Source organism: Pseudocercospora fijiensis, assembly GCF_000340215.1.
Source record: "Pseudocercospora fijiensis CIRAD86 unplaced genomic scaffold MYCFIscaffold_1, whole genome shotgun sequence".
Taxonomy (NCBI): domain Eukaryota; kingdom Fungi; phylum Ascomycota; class Dothideomycetes; order Mycosphaerellales; family Mycosphaerellaceae; genus Pseudocercospora; species Pseudocercospora fijiensis.
In genome coordinates this window covers 1706058-1721320 of record NW_006921532.1, presented here as the reverse complement: position 1 = coordinate 1721320, position 15263 = coordinate 1706058, and the positions used below count along the sequence as shown (strand labels likewise).

Sequence of the window (15263 nt, the reverse complement as noted above, 5' to 3'; positions counted from 1 at the left end):
AATAATAATAGTCGCTTATATAGCTAATAGGGCGGCTACTTTATTACTAGGTACTGCAGTAATAGTACTATTAGTTTACTTAGTAGTAGTATTATATATAGCAGTAGGCTAGTTAGTAACTAAGAGACTAATATAAGCTAGTATATATAGCTTCGCGTAGTTATAAGGCGGCAGGTCGCAATCCGCTTAGACCTAAGTAGATAGCTAACAACTAATAATACCTTGAATTTTGCTATACTACTAATTTGCTAACAAACTTTAGCTTTATAGCTGCTAGCAGCAGTATAGTAGTAGTTGCCCGGGCGGAGGGGCTGCAGCGACGCGATTATCCGCTTCTATACGCGATTTTGTATGGAACAGCCGATCTCGTAATCTCGGGTTATGCTGGGGCTCGGGCGGGTAGCTGGGGCTCGGTTTAGTCTCGAGGTGTGTCATGATATCCATCCGGCTTGCACTTGAGCTAGCAGTTTTTACGTTTCTGACTCGTGTTAAGTCTCCTACTGGAATGGCATGAGATATTTGCTCGAAGCACCATTTCGACAAACGTCTCGTGCAGCCGAGCTCGTCGTCCCGCTCACTGATTTAGTGCAGCTACTTGCGCTAGTCAGGCATAGCGTGCCGTATAGCGGGCCGAGATGTCGAGACGCCAGTGTAGCGGAGCAAACCTACAGAGTCGAGGGAGCACCATTGCCTACGAATGTTAGCAATCAGACGACCACACAGGACAAATGGGACCAAGGAGTATACCATAGGAACAACCCGCAAGCGAGCAGTTGGACAGACTCTACCTGAGACGAGCATGGACTGATGCTTAGCGAGCTGTTCAGTGTCAATCCGAGTGGCCTCAAGGTCAGCATCGAGGACTGCCAGCGGTGAAGGCAACCCGGCAAAAGCAACGTTTCGCGATTGCTCGAGCATGAGATCAGGAAACGATCGCATTGATCCTGTGACTGCGGTGTGAAGGCTTCCATGAGGCAGATCCCGGATTCATCGTGGCAGACTTCTGCCCAAAGCTTTGGACAGAACTGGACCTAGAGACGAGGTGCGACGAAAAGCTCAGTGCATCAAGATCTCGATCTCTTCGCTTCCAGATTTGTGGCCAGAGTGCCTGTTAACATCATTCAGATGAATGCATATGCCAGGCCAATGATTTGAATCACGAGGTGCATTTCGCTGCCCTCAGAGATGTCGTGCGACATGCCCGACGACGTGCATGCTGATGAGAGCTCAAATGCGTGTGGCCGCCTGTCAATGATATAGGTAGCCGAGCCTAATTGGTCCACCGTAATCTTCACGCGAGGTTTGTAGCACTTCAGAGGCTCACAGCATCCTCGATCGTAGATACAGCAAATCGCTCTTGAGATGATGAGGGCGGACCAAGTATGCAATGCCCAGGCGCCGCGCCGCATGCAGACATCTCGGTCTTATAGCTGCAACTGAAGCTGTACGAGGCAAACGCAGTTTCTGGCCGAGGCAAACTTGGGCGCGTGGCCCGCGAGCGTTGCCTTCAAGATACTCTTCTGTATTGGCGGACATGGTGAATGTCGCAGCGGTCCGGATGTCGGCCAGCCCATTCTTGGCTTCTCAAATGCATGCAATGAAGAAGGCATCCTGGCGGGATTTCAATTTTCGACCTCTTTCGAGCCGGGTCACGCGGTCAGCCAGCTGACAAGCAGGATTTCAGGAAGAGTCACATCACATCATCATCAGGTTCCGGGACGTTGAGCGGTCTGCGACGAGAGCGACAGCAGTCGTCTCGCCTCGTCCTTGCAGTCCTGTACGCGAAACACGAACGTTGAAACCTGTCATCATGGCCGTGCCGGGCTGCAGCGCACAAGCAGCCCTGGAGAGGTTTCGCGATGTTTTCCGTGCGCGTGCGCTTCGCGACAAGGGTCGTGCTTTCGAAGAAGATTCTGTGCATATCTTGTCTGGAGATCATCAGCCTCACGACGTCCCTTGTTTGGTTACCACGCTGACCCTTGAATCGGTTCGAGTGGTACCTGCTCGGATGTCGTCGCGTCCTGCATGTACAGATATACACCAGCTCGAATTCTGATTCGTACCAGCGCATCGGATGCAGACGACTGCGCGAGCTCGCAGGCCTCGCAGCTCGCTTTATGGCGTGCAGGCCCTAGCGAAGCAATCTCTCGCAAGCGTGCAGTGCCGTATTGCGAATCATCCTGAAGGCGTGGTGGTGGTGCGTTGCTAGTGGTCTGGTGGTGTACGCATTGGCCTCGCGCATCGTTTAGATTGAAGTGCGCCGAGGAAAGCACAAGAACACATGGTGCTGTGTCGTGTTTTGGCGGGCAATGCTGTCCAATCACCCGATGCTCCCACCTCTCGGTGAATGACATGCCATGATGCTCCATTGCTTGGAGGCTGATGAAAACGTATAGGGCTAGGGCAGCAACCTAATCACACCGCCAACCACGCAAAGACGCGTGACTTCTCGAGTGAGCATGGGCAGAGAGTCGCTGTTTGGTCATGGACCCAATGGACCAGCGAGCAGAGCAAGGCCCTGAGACAGCAGCGACCGTATCGCCCAACTCCGGTGTGACCACGTCACGTATCATACTGTTATCTCTGCAAAGCTGGCTTTACGAATTGTTTTGGCAGATTAAGTTCTCGTTGATAGGATCCTCATACATCAGTGTGTTACAGGGCGTGTACACCATCCACAGCTTGGTGGACTCCACCCCTACTCGCACCCACGGTGGAGGCACAACACTAATTTCTGCATCGAAACCCTTGCTCCGCGGGCATATGGTACGGTTTTAGGGTATGGAGATGACCACTACCGTATCCCTGCAGAAGCATACTACTGGAAGCCGATCGTTCTATTTCATTCCGCATTGTGCTGCGTCGTGCCAAGAAAGCGAAGGATGTTTGGCCGGGTAACGAGAAGCTGCTGATCTGGGCAATACCGGGTATCGCAAGCTGACGGGGAAGAATTATTAATGAGAGTGCGCTGGGTGGTTGTTGAGAAGAAGCGTGAGGTCACAGTCTGGTGTTGATAAGACTCTCCCACGGCTTCGGCACGGCACCGGGGGGAGGGTTGGGCTGTTCCAGAACGCAGTTCCTTGCGAAAAAGCATGATGACCGCACTATTGAATTTACAGCAGCAGCTTCTCACGTGGGAGATTGAGGGTGTATGTGCGCAACAGCACTCCCCTGTTCACAGGAATTGCATGAGGATGGAATGGTGCACAGCGGCGTAATATAGCGTCGCAAGCATTGGGCATGACGGTGTCGCGCAAATCATGAAAGACGGCAAGCAGAATGCGAGATGGCGGCCGGCCGGCATGAATGCCCAGTGCGCACCAAGCAAAGGATCACGACTGGACTGAGGAGGTGGTCTCGCCAAGCCAAGGGACACTCGAGGTACCACTGCTACCGCTACCGCTCCGTATCCTTTGCTGATGACGGTCTCTGAGCTCTGCTGGTAGTGGCGCCGTCTGGCCGGAACACTGCGGCGTTGGGCTGTCAAGGCGAACCATCATCACCACCGAGCTGCAGCTGCAGGCAGTCCAGCATGCATGAGAGCCTCGTGACAGGAGGGAATGGGCGCGGGCGCGGGCGCGGGCGCGGGCGCGTTGCTTGGAGGACAGGGTGCCAGCGCATCGTCTGAGAGATTGTGGCCGCAATAGCAGCACCCGCGGTAGTTGAGAGGGCGACTGGGAGCGAAACAGTCAGCCGAAACGGTGTGAGCGCCGTCGTTCGGCAGGTGGGAAAGGCGATGACGTCCTGAGACTCTCCACTCTGTGTATTAGTGGGGCGGGCTCCGTCCATGGAAAGAGCGTCTTACGATGGAGCGGGCGCTAGCGGGCAGTACCTGAGAAATCGTCTAGCGCGGCGCGGACCTCCCTGCTCGGGTTTTGAGCAGACGCAGCCAGGCGAGCGGCAAGCATCAAACAGGAAGCGTCGGGAATGTAGAGTCATCTGTTGTTGTTGTCTGCAGCAGGGCGCGGCGCGGCGCGGCGCACTGCCAGCAGGATTCACGTTGACGTCCACGCTCTGCACCGCACGGCTCGCTCGCAGGAGCACACCGCAGCCCCGTACAGCAGCAGCAGCAGCAGCAGCAGCAGCAGCCGGTCTTCGTCGCGACTCGCGAGCGCAGGGTTCTCAATTTAGGTTAGAATATTGGATTTGCTCTGACGGGCGATCGACACTCCCTCTCCTTGGACGCCCGTGTCTCCCTGTCCACTGTCCGCTGCCTGCTGGGAACCTTTTCTGAGCCCACAAGGCACTTCTATTTCATCCACACGACACCAACCACGGTCGCCAGTCACTCCTTCCTTTCCATCCCCATCCTCGCCCCGTCCGCCCTCGCCCTCGCCCTCGCCCTACGCCGCTGCACGACGCGACACAAGCTGAATTCAACGCCAGCTGCAATTACCCTCACACACTGGCACGTCGCAGCAGCCGCTCGAACTACATTCCTTCCTCGACATCATCAAGCTAAAGCACCCCACCGCGCACTTTCAGCCTTGCTGCCGCACGCTGTTCCTGTTCCAAATTGCCCTGCATTGCACACGTCTGCACATCTGGAGTTCCGGCGCGGCGCAGTGCAGTGCAGCGCAGTGCAGCGACCTGCGGACCGCCCAGGACAGCTTGGCATTTGCCGAGTTTCTGTCCACCTGCCTGGCGCAGGAGTGATAGGCAAAGATAGCGACAACCCCAGCGCGCTGCTGCAGCTGTCCAGCTCCTACCCGTGGCACCTTCGGCCACCCTCTCCAAAGGCAGGCGCATCAAACGCGAGGCAGGCTCCTCTTCCGCGCTGCGCGCAACATACAGGCACACCCACGCCCACGCCCTCCAGCACTGAGGTGGACATCGCATCCGATCAGCATTGAATCGCAAAAGGCCCGAGAGCACGTGGAGCGTGGAGATCGAGTGAAACCATCAAACGGCAATACAGCATTTCACAGTCAGGGCGAACTATACTGCCAACCCCGACTGCGGCACCCAAGTTTCGACTTTCGTCCAAACCGGCTACAGCGTCCCGGCTCGGCCAGCTCTTGCTCCTTAGACCACCGAGTCCTCACCGGCCGACTCTCCTTGTGCTACATTCCCAATAGGCGTCGTTATTTGTTCGAGGTCACCATGCGCAGGCGCAGTCGAATCGATTAGCTCTCCCTACCTCCTTTGTCTGCATGATACTACCATGAACCTGCCCTCGGAACAAGACGCCCCCAATGCCTTCGAGGCATCTGGTGCATCTGCGGCTGGATCCACTCCCAAAACGCAAGTCGCTTCTAAATGCCCTTCTTCATCTATCAATAACGTTGTAGTTACAACCATGGCTGCTACACGCAATGCCATGAGTGCTTCCCTCAAAACTCGCAGCTCGTCCAACCAGCTCTATGACATAAGAACGCAACATTCTGTCTCTCAGGACTCTTTGCCAGAATCAAATATGTCGCCCAAGAGCTACACCTCGCCGTCTTTGATGGCCCGCCGAGGCTGGTCCGAAAGGACTTTCTCGGAACGATCTCCCTCCCCGCATACGCGAGCTGGTCCACCTGGTGCAATGACAGAAGCTATGTCCGTCGGCAGAACTCCTGGCGGACCTGGTATAATACGTCGCATCTCGCGTGGCGCACACAACAAACTCCGTCGCCGTGCGTCAACGAACCATTCGTTACGCATGCGCGAACAAAGTGCTGGACCAGTCTTGATGCGAAGACGAAGCGACAGCAATGGCGCTTCTGAGTTCCAGGATGTTTCCGACCTGGACCTGGACAGCACCACCGATGAAGTGCTAGACGAAGTTCCGTTTCCTAATTACATTGGTCGTAGCAATGCTCTGGGCATCAGCGTTGGCAGACCCATCATTTTCTTGCACAACAGCACAAACAATTTCGAAGGCGGCATTGCACCGGCTGTCTCGAAAATCTTGCAGAATGGCACTCTGGTCACGAAGCATACCAAGCGCAAAAAGAAAACCATTAAACTTTGGCTGGATATCGGCACGGCCAGGGTTTGCTGGCACACTTCAAATCCTAGCAAGTCGTTCTCAGTCGACGATGTGAGAGAAGTCCGCCTTGGCGCAGATTCTCGAAATGCTCGTGATGATGTATCGATAGCAGACGACCAGGAAGGCTTGTGGGTGACCATCGTATATGATGTACCAGAGAAATCCAAAGGCCGGAACATCAAGACTATGCACATCACCATGCCTGATGACTATGTCTTCAAGATTTGGACCGAAGCTCTTAGCAAGGTCACCAGGCAGCGTTGGGAGATGATGAATGCACTCGCATCCTCGCCCGAGAAGAACGAGAAAAGCATGGCGATGGCCTGGCGGGAGGTCATGTCCAACAAAGATCCGACTGCTAAAGAGCGCTTCACCCTTGACGACGCCCGCTGGCTTTGCCGAAAACTCGAAATCAATTGTACCGACTCCGCAGTCAAGACGCACTTCAAGGCAGTCACCAAAGATGATTCGCTCGACTTCGAAGAATACAAGCAGTTCGTCCAGACCTTTCGAGAACGAAAGGACATCCAGAATATCTACAGGAACCAATCCTTCGGCACGGACATTGACATGAGCTTGGAATCTTTCCTCGAATTCCTGAAGAACGTACAGAAAATCGATGTCGACAAAGAACGTGGGCATTGGGAAGGCGTCTTCAACAAGTACTCGGTGCCCGTGCAAAACCGTCCTACCCTGCCAGACGCTGAGAAGGTCGTTGGCCAACGGGTTCTGAATATGCAAAGCTTCCAGAACTTCATGACTTCATCTCACTGTGGGCCGACCAGCTCAAGCAAAGCCGAAGTCACGCTGGATCGACCTCTGAGCGAATACTTCATATCGAGCTCGCACAACACGTATCTGCTCGGGCGACAATTTGCTGGCGCGTCAAGTGTGGAAGGTTACATCGCGACCTTGGTCAAGGGCTGTCGCTGCGTCGAAATTGACTGCTGGGATGGCGACAACGGACGACCAATGGTCACTCATGGACGCTCGATGACAAGCAGGATCCCGTTCGAAGACTGCGTCTCTGTCGTTGCAAAGTATGCTTTCAACAGCTCGCCTTACCCATTGATCGTCTCCCTGGAAGTGCACTGCAATCCAGAACAACAGCAAGAGATGGTCAGGTTGATGAAGAAATACTTTGGCGCGGCAATGGTGACCGAACCAATTATTCCCAACTGCAACAGTCTGCCATCGCCTGAGGAGCTACGCGAAAGGATCTTGATCAAAGTCAAGGCTTCCGAAGAGGTCGACCAAAGTCAGGTGGTCGATGGTGCAACAGGTCGAAGCAGAGCACGAAGCATCACCTCAACCTTTGCTCGCACACCCTCCATTGAGACTTCAAGCGCCATGTCCTCTCCTCTTGTGTCGAGCTCGGCAACAAGTCCTTCTGAGATGAGCACGACGTTCACACCAAAGGGCTTGGCCGTCTCAGTCCCAATGTTGACACCTAACAGTTCCACGGATGACAGCGATGAGATTCCGCAATCTGCAGAAAGGCTCAGGAAGCGACCGAAGACCAGCCGTATCATTCACGAGCTCGGCAAACTTGGTGTGTACACGCAAGGCATCAAGTTCAACGGCTTCCAAGCTCCAAATGCCAAGACGTACAACCATATCCTGTCATTTAGCGAAGGAGTCTTCGACCGATTGAGCAAGAACCACGAAACCAAAGTGGAGCTGGAACAACACAACATGCGTCACCTCATGCGAGAGTACCCATCCGGAAAGCGGCTTGACTCCTCCAATTTCAACCCCTTGCAGTCTTGGAGGCGTGGAGTGCAGATGGCGGCTCTCAATTGGCAGACCTACGACGTCAATCAGCAGATCAACGAAGCAATGTTTGCTGCCGGCTTCGATCGGTTAGGCTACGTGCTCAAACCAGAGGAATTGCGCCACGCAAAGCACTTGCCCATCGTTGAAGCTATCGACCACGGAGCGGAGAAGAAGGACAAAAAAGGAAACAAAATCGTCAAATTCGAGGTCGAGGTCATTTCCGCCCAGCGCCTGCCACGTCCACGCAATCAACCTCCGGAAGCCGGCATGAATCCATACATCGAGTTCGAAATGTACTCTGCAGAAGATAAAGCTCGCGGAATCGCTACGGCTCAGGGCGGCACTGACGCGTCAGCTAAGGATGGGTCCTCCGGAATCGGTTCGCCGCTTCGCAAGCGAACGCGCACTGTCGAGGGCAACGGCTTCGATCCCACCTACTATGAAGGCATCAAGATGGCAGTCGAGACGAAGTACCCAAGTTTGATATTCGTACGATGGACCGTCTGGAATGCACCCGAAGGGAAGAAGTCCTCGGGAAATGGTGCATTGCTGGCGACATACACTGCTAAGCTCAGCAGCCTGCAGCAAGGCTACCGGCATCTTCCGCTTTTCAACCCACAAGGCGAGCAGTACCGCGACGCGAAGCTGTTTGTCAAGATCAAGAAGGAAGCGCCGGTTCCATTGCAGCAGATCGACGATACTGTATACTACAATCCGACCGATCCTTCGGCTTCGCCACGGCCCGAATCTTTTAGAACGGCGGGCAGATCGTGGCCATATCGCGTATTCAGTCGGAATTCTAGCCAACGACGCAAGGACAGTCAGACTGATACCGCTGGACTTATCAGTCGCACCTCAAGCATGGACCGAGAGTCCTTGCAATGATGATGACACATTTGACAATTGCGAGCTTTTGCATCTACGATACCCGTCCATTCTCCGGCTGGCGTTTTCCGGATCACGCGCATTTTGCACGCAGCTGGCACGCTGTACGCTACGCATTGGGATGGCATTCTAATATACAGTCTTATACCCCATCATGCATGTTCTCGTCTTTCCTCTGGCGCGGAGTTTTCAACATCAACAATTGCACATGACGGCCGACTACACAACTCGCATCGACCGAAGCTTGCTGGAACAACAACAGCAACCACAACAACAACTACTACATTTGTCCGGCGAAGACTCAGGCCGCCAATTAACGAGACGCTTTTGCTTTTCACTTTTCCTATGTATTTTCTTGTACACTACTACAATTGGCATAGCAGTTTTGGGTCGGAATGAATGGCCTTTGTGTGTTCGATTCTGCACATCTCTCTGCTGGCTTTGAGGATGTTTTGTATTGGTACCCAATCCTCTGCGAGCCCCAATGGATTTTGTGGTGCGACGCATCAGCAGAAAGGAAGAAATGGAAGAAATGGAAATAGAGTAGAGAAAGCTCAGACGCCCGCTTTTTGGTCTATTGCAGATTAAGATTTAACGAAATCCCCAATAACATTATAACACTTGTTGTGATGACATGATGAAGAAATTTGTCTCTGTGCCCACCCCAGTCTCTTTCATCTTCTTCTTCGAAGCTTATCGTAATTCTGTATGTATGTATGTACGCAACATGCCTTGACCTTGTCTCGCTGGGTTGATATTTGACAGCTGCCAAGAGATCGCATCGCTGCTCTCCGATTCGCGCTCCCAGGTGCTCGTCAGGCCCGGAAGTTTGGAGGCTTTTGGAGGGTTAATGTGTTTGTAAGCAAGCTAGAACCTTGTAGTTCAGAAGCGTGTATCGACTTCGCGTCTGACGTTGACGTCGGAGGCTCGAAAGTAATAACTGAAAAAGGGGATGGAGTCCCGTCCACAGTCCACGAGTGAGGCGGTTGTGGGAGTGGCACTATGGAGGCGGTGAGTGAGGATGATTGCGGGTATCGGGAGGGAGGGAGGCAGGGAAAGGGAAAGAAGGGATTGGATGATGGAATGGTATTTGAGCATGTTTTGGTTAGCTGTACGGTATGTGATAAGCAATACATGGAGCCACTGCCTCCTTCATCGGTCGTTACAGTCGTTTCTCAGCGAGCATTCCCGTACCGGCGCAGTACCGCGGCCGCTCGATCATAAATGCGGTATCTATCAATGCTGAAGTGTGAAAACCTGCTCACTTCTTGGATGCCTTCTTACCATTCTTCCCTTCCAAGCATGGTAGAGACAGTCTGAACTCGTCGTCATCCAGGTCGAGTTCGGCGCGAATGATGGACTGCCCGAAGAGCTTCTTGTCATAGACGTGACGACCATGATCTCTCATCAAGGCAGCCGCGTCTTTGTCTCGCTCGTCATTCAGGCCAAAGAAGACAACATCTTCCTTGGGCTGGACTTGATGACCTTTGATGGCAGAGCCTCGCATGACGACTCTGGCGCCGGTATCTGACCCCAACTCGGTGACGTTTTGCCAGTCCTCACCGTAGCTGAAAGCAGCTTGGGGTGTGAAATAGAGGATCTTGCCTGCGAATATTGACTTGCGATTGTTGTTTCCGACACTTGCCTGCAGCTCTGGTAGGACGTATGGATCCAGATCTAGAAGAAGACCTTCATCCTTGGAGTCAGAAATCCAGCTCTCGCTCACAACCCTCTTGTTGGCGACTAGAGTCTTCAACACTTTAACAGTCGATGGAAGGCTGTCATTAGGAACAACACACACGAAGTTGGTGCGCTTGCTGGGTGTTTCGTTTATGACGGGTACGTTGTTGTCCCTGAGATACTTCTTTTGCTTTGAATCAAGGGTGAAAGAGCTCAGCAAGACCTTTGGTGTCTTTCCTGACAGTGCAGCGGGTGCTTCGGGAGGTGACTCGCTCGCGATCGCTTTCTTCGACAAGGCCTTCTGGGTCTGTGGAGTCTGAATTGCGCGCTGTGCTTTCACAGGTGATGAAGATGGAGCAACACGCGAGGAATGCTGCGGCTTCTTAGTCACGCTTGACGAGGCCACGGCAATCTCATCATGGCTTTCCTCTTGCACGGCTGGTGCTAAGGACTTGCGAGGACGGCCTCTCTTCTTGATTACGCTTGACGGTGCCACAGCAATCTCGTCCTGGCTGTTTTCCTCCACGGCGGGTGCTGCCAACTTGCACGGACGACCTCTCTTCTTGGGTGGCTCCGCAACCCCTTCGTCATCTTCGTCATCTTCGTCGTCAAGAGTTTCAGGTACCCTAGCTGCGAAATCAGGCTTGGGAGGAGCCGGAATCCTGTCTGGCTCATCTGGAATGTCGTACGGCGATCGTATTCGTTCGAACTTGCGCTTGGTGATTCTCGTAACGCTCCGCAGCTTACCACTGCTTGGAATTGCTGGCTCTGCTTCTGGTGGCGTGGCTCTCGGGATCGACCTCGATGTAGCCTCATGAGCCACTTCCGTAGACCCCATAGGCCGCGAGAGATCGTCTACTAGGTCGCGTTGCGGTTCGTGCTGCTCGTCTGCACGTGCGGTCTCCTTGTCTGGGAAGTCTGCTTCCACGTTCTTGGGTGAGCTCTCGGAAGCTGAGGAGGCCTTTGATACATTGGTCTTTGCTTTCAAAGGCGAGCTGGACCGCTGCTTGGCATAGGTTATCTGGGGCTTGATTTTCTGAAACATCTCCAATTCCTCCTCGCTGTCATCTGCAATGGGCGCCATGGGGAAGTCGTTGGGGACGACAGCATCGGTGCCGAGGTCAAGATCGCCTTCATCGTCTTCCTCGGTTTCAGCATCATGGTCAGAGACAGGATCTCGGTCAGGGTGCTCAGCGTTCCGCTCAACGGCGGAGACAGCGTCGAGATGTTGCTGGAGCATGCCTGCTGGCGGCATGATTGCAGGTTCTCGCGTGTCCTTGGACTCGGAAGACGAGCTAACTGCGGCGTCGGCGGCGTAGTCTTTTTTTCTTGCTTGGGCGACAGTTGAGTCTGGTGGTGTCAACGGGCGAGAAAGGGTCGGCAGCTGGCCCGTGAGCTCGAGTTTCAGGCTGAGCTCAAAGAAGTCGAGGGTGTATCCGGTGTGTAGGGTTATGAGATTGCCTGAATTTGATGTGAGCGTGCGCAGGGATTAGTGGATATTGAGTTGGCTTACGGAGAGTCGGCGTCGACTTCTTCACGTCGATGGTGTGTGACGGGTAGTGCTCGCTCGGGCTAGGCAGCCATCAGCATCCGAACACGAGCCAAGTGAAGTTGCGGGAGACTCACGGCGTTTCTAATTTACATGAGACGAAAGTCTCGAGTTCGATCAGCGTTGGCGTAACGATGGCTGCGGCGTCGCGTGGCGCGTCAGGAAAGCGAAGGAGCAAAGGATGTATGTATGCACAAACGGGAACTCACTGAGTCTCGCAATCACGTCGGTAGACTGGGCGTTGGCGCTGCTTTCGGGTCGCAGGTAGATTTCGCCGCACGTGTATGCGTATGCAATTTGAACGAGTGCGGCGCTGTTGACGGCAGCTTCGGGCACGCGGAGGGTAACAATGTGAGCAGAGACGCCGTACATACACCGAAAGTGCATGACAGCGCGACTTTATGCTCCCAAGCAAAGCCAAGCAGCGCAGCACGAGCACGAGCACGAGCACGAGCACGAGCGCGGGTGAATGTGAATGTGAATGTGCTTGAGCTCGATATTGACCTACCTCGAGTGTTGAGATATTCTTTACGCGAGAAGGCAGTCGCACCTTCCTTGTCGCTTCACCGGCCCACGAGAGCTCTTCCCTCCTTGCACTTAGCACGACTCGCAAATCTTCTCCTGATCGTGATCAAGCCAAATATATCTGCTCTGCTGCACGCCTGGAATTCGCACAAATGCCATGGCGTTCTTGTCAAGCAGTGGCCCGAGCGTCCGCGCTTTCCTTACGATTGTTCTTTGTGAGACCTTGGCAGGGAAGCAGCAGCATGTCGCAGGCCCGCACCTCAAAATGCCACTAGTTGCTGAATAAACCCATACCGAACGAATGCATCGTCGTAGGAGTTTCCATGGGAATCATTGCCCCGTTGCGTGGCAAAGCCCGTGAGCAAAGGTGCCGTCAATTCCAGCGCTCGTGGCCGTTGAGCGCTTCCGCATGAGGAAAGTGCAACTTCACAGCTCTTTCAATCTCGCCTCTTCAAATAACCCAATCTCACACTTCCACCCACTCTCACAATCCTCACAACACCATGGCGCTTCACTCACCTGCGCCGTAGTATTGTTCTTCCTCAACCACGTGCACAACACTCCCAACCCACAACAATTGCTGCCAGGAACAATCCTTCGCGACCACCAGAGGCTATTGTTTCCGTGCCAATTGTTCGAGAAGCTACAAGAAGTCGTCTGTTCCAGCACGCCGGCTCTTGTTTCGCTTTTCTTTCATGCACCACGAACGCCTGGTCTGAGCTGATCGAGACTGATATCGCCTCGCACACCACCTGACCTCCTTTATCTCTTCGCCCTCGCTCTCCCGCTCAAGTCCACCTGCAGCAAACTGCAGCGGCTTTCGACCACCAACATCGACAAACTTCAACAAAGCCATTGCAGCAATCGCCAGCCATGGCCGACGAGATTCCAGATTCCGCATGGGTCCTCGCTCCTGCTTTCGATCCCTACGAACAGCAGTTCAGCGTCACCATGCCAGACGGACAGACCCAAGTCGACCTCGTCATGCGCGCAGTCATCACCTTTCAGAACACAGCCGTCATCATGGGCATCATTTACGGCATCCAGATCGGCCTGTCGATCCTCCTCCTGACCATTCTTGCAGTCATGACAAGACCTGAGAAGCGACGCAGCTTCATCTTCTTCCTCAATCTTGCAGCACTTGTCCTCATCTTCGTCCGCAGTGTCATCACATGCACTGCCCTGCAAGGTCCCTTCTACAACGTCTACAACTGGTCGATCGGCTACTACGAGCACGTCGGCGAGGCCATCCGTGTCAGCATTGCCTGCGAGGTTATGAACTTCTTGGTGATTGTGGCAATAGAACTGTCACTGCTCTTCCAAGTTCGCATAGTCTGCTGCACCTTGAAGACAAGCCTTCGCCTCCTGGTGACTGCCGTTACCACTCTCGTCGCCGTAGTGGTTTGCGGTATAAGATTCGCCACCATGGTCGTCAACGCGAAAATCGGCATAAGCCAAGTCGACACTAAGGGTCCGGCAGAGCGAGCGCTGGTGAGTACCATGGCATCCGCCACCAACATCAGCGTCATTTGCAGCATCATCTTCTTCAGCGCCATCTTCTGTGCCAAGCTCGGACATGCCATCTACCAGCGCCGCACCATGGGCATGAAGCAGTTTGGTCCCATGCAGATCATCTTCGTCATGGGCTGTCAGACATTGTTCATTCCAGGTAAGTGCCCATAAACCTCCAGATCCATCCAGTGCTTGTACTAACTTTCTTCTCAGTCATCTTCGGTCTCCTCACCTACTTCGTGGTCCAGTTCTCTCAGATCTACAGCCTCATGCCGATGGTCGTCGCTACGTTTCTCCCCCTTTCTAGCATGTGGGCGTCGACGAATACCAAGAGCGACAATATCGCGGCACCGCACCAAGTCAAGCGTAACCGAGATCTCGTTGTCTCGCCTCACACCAAGACTGGCGGCAGTAGCGGCAACTACACCAGCGAGAAAGAGCTTCTGGGAGACGGCACACTTGTTGGCGATGGCGACACACCGACCAAGGCCAGCCACGTGGGCTCAGATCAGGATAGCATCGACTTTGAGATCCAGAAGATGGGTGGCTATGGCCAGAAGATCCACGTCGACCGCACCTACACTGTTAGATGTGACTAGGCGTCTCCTACCACAAGAGGTGGCGGACCTCACAGGAGTCCTTTCGGCGATGACTGCAGCATCACTTCGAAAGAGCTGAGGGACCTTGTCTGAGGATGTAAAGATGGCATTTTCTGCGGCGATTGAGCGACTTTAGCGAACGCGGCGATGTTCAAAGCCCACTAAATCATCAGCCTTGCTTCGAAGCTGTTTTTATTTGTTATGGGCATGCATTACAAGAGCGAGTATATTTAAGCGCACAAGCTTTGCCAAATTGAGAAGCGAAGGGAAAGGAAAGAAAGGCTACAACATACTAGGTAGTCTCTGCTGAAAAAGGATATCGCTGAGCGATCATCAATTTCGAGAAAGCATTTCCATCGTCCTCTGACTGTCCACGGCCCTATGGAAATGATATCTCTTGGTAGGGATCATCCAATGGATCTAAATCGTTCAGCCAAATCTCCAGTCTCGCGCGCCGAAATGCTTCTGCTTCTGGATCCCGCCGCTTCGAGATTGAATGTGATGCATCGTGGAGCGCATTAAAATTGGTAAGTGGCGCTGTGTGGATATACTGCTGACTTTCGATGGTTCCCGCATTCTGAACTGTCCCGGAAGTATGGTCGTCGTGGTTGGTGATGACTTGTGGTATTGCCTGAGCCTGAACCGACTCTCGCGCGGGGGAGGTCATTGCCTAGTTTTGCTCGATCGATTGTTGATCATGTCGCAAACATGCCAGACACGGCGATGGTTATTTGCGCAAACATATCCGCTGCTCCATTCG

General features: G+C 53.7%; 4 protein-coding genes across 4 annotated transcripts; 3 read left to right on the top strand and 1 right to left on the bottom strand.

Moving 5' to 3' along the window:
• Nucleotides 1–433: 433 nt before the first annotated feature.
• On the top strand, nt 434–1288 carry MYCFIDRAFT_169286 (uncharacterized protein; the record flags this gene model as incomplete). The annotated part of the gene is made up of 10 exons (XM_007922700.1): nt 434–485; nt 516–550; nt 592–615; nt 656–772; nt 799–872; nt 916–946; nt 975–1095; nt 1126–1190; nt 1227–1235; nt 1265–1288. The coding sequence occupies 10 exons, from the start codon at nt 434–436 to the stop codon at nt 1286–1288; spliced, it is 552 nt and encodes a 183-aa protein (XP_007920891.1).
• Nucleotides 1289–1312: 24 nt separating this feature from the next.
• MYCFIDRAFT_169285 (uncharacterized protein) lies at nt 1313–2461 on the bottom strand (the record flags this gene model as incomplete). Its single annotated transcript, XM_007922699.1, has 6 exons — nt 1313–1423; nt 1458–1611; nt 1654–1665; nt 1695–1943; nt 1972–2398; nt 2422–2461. The coding sequence occupies 6 exons, from the start codon at nt 2459–2461 to the stop codon at nt 1313–1315; spliced, it is 993 nt and encodes a 330-aa protein (XP_007920890.1).
• Nucleotides 2462–5542: 3081 nt separating this feature from the next.
• On the top strand, nt 5543–9270 carry PLC (phosphatidylinositol-specific phospholipase C; the record flags this gene model as incomplete). The annotated part of the gene is made up of 1 exon (XM_007922698.1): nt 5543–9270. One exon carries the CDS (start codon nt 5543–5545, stop codon nt 8636–8638), a length of 3096 nt encoding a protein of 1031 aa, XP_007920889.1. The 3' UTR covers nt 8639–9270.
• A 4034-nt stretch (nt 9271–13304) lies between these two features.
• Nucleotides 13305–14221, top strand: MYCFIDRAFT_119511 (uncharacterized protein; the record flags this gene model as incomplete). The annotated part of the gene is made up of 2 exons (XM_007922697.1): nt 13305–14040; nt 14118–14221. Coding segments are annotated over 2 exons (840 nt in total), but the record flags the coding sequence as incomplete, so codon positions are not given.
• Between the last annotated feature and the right edge of the window lie 1042 nt (nt 14222–15263).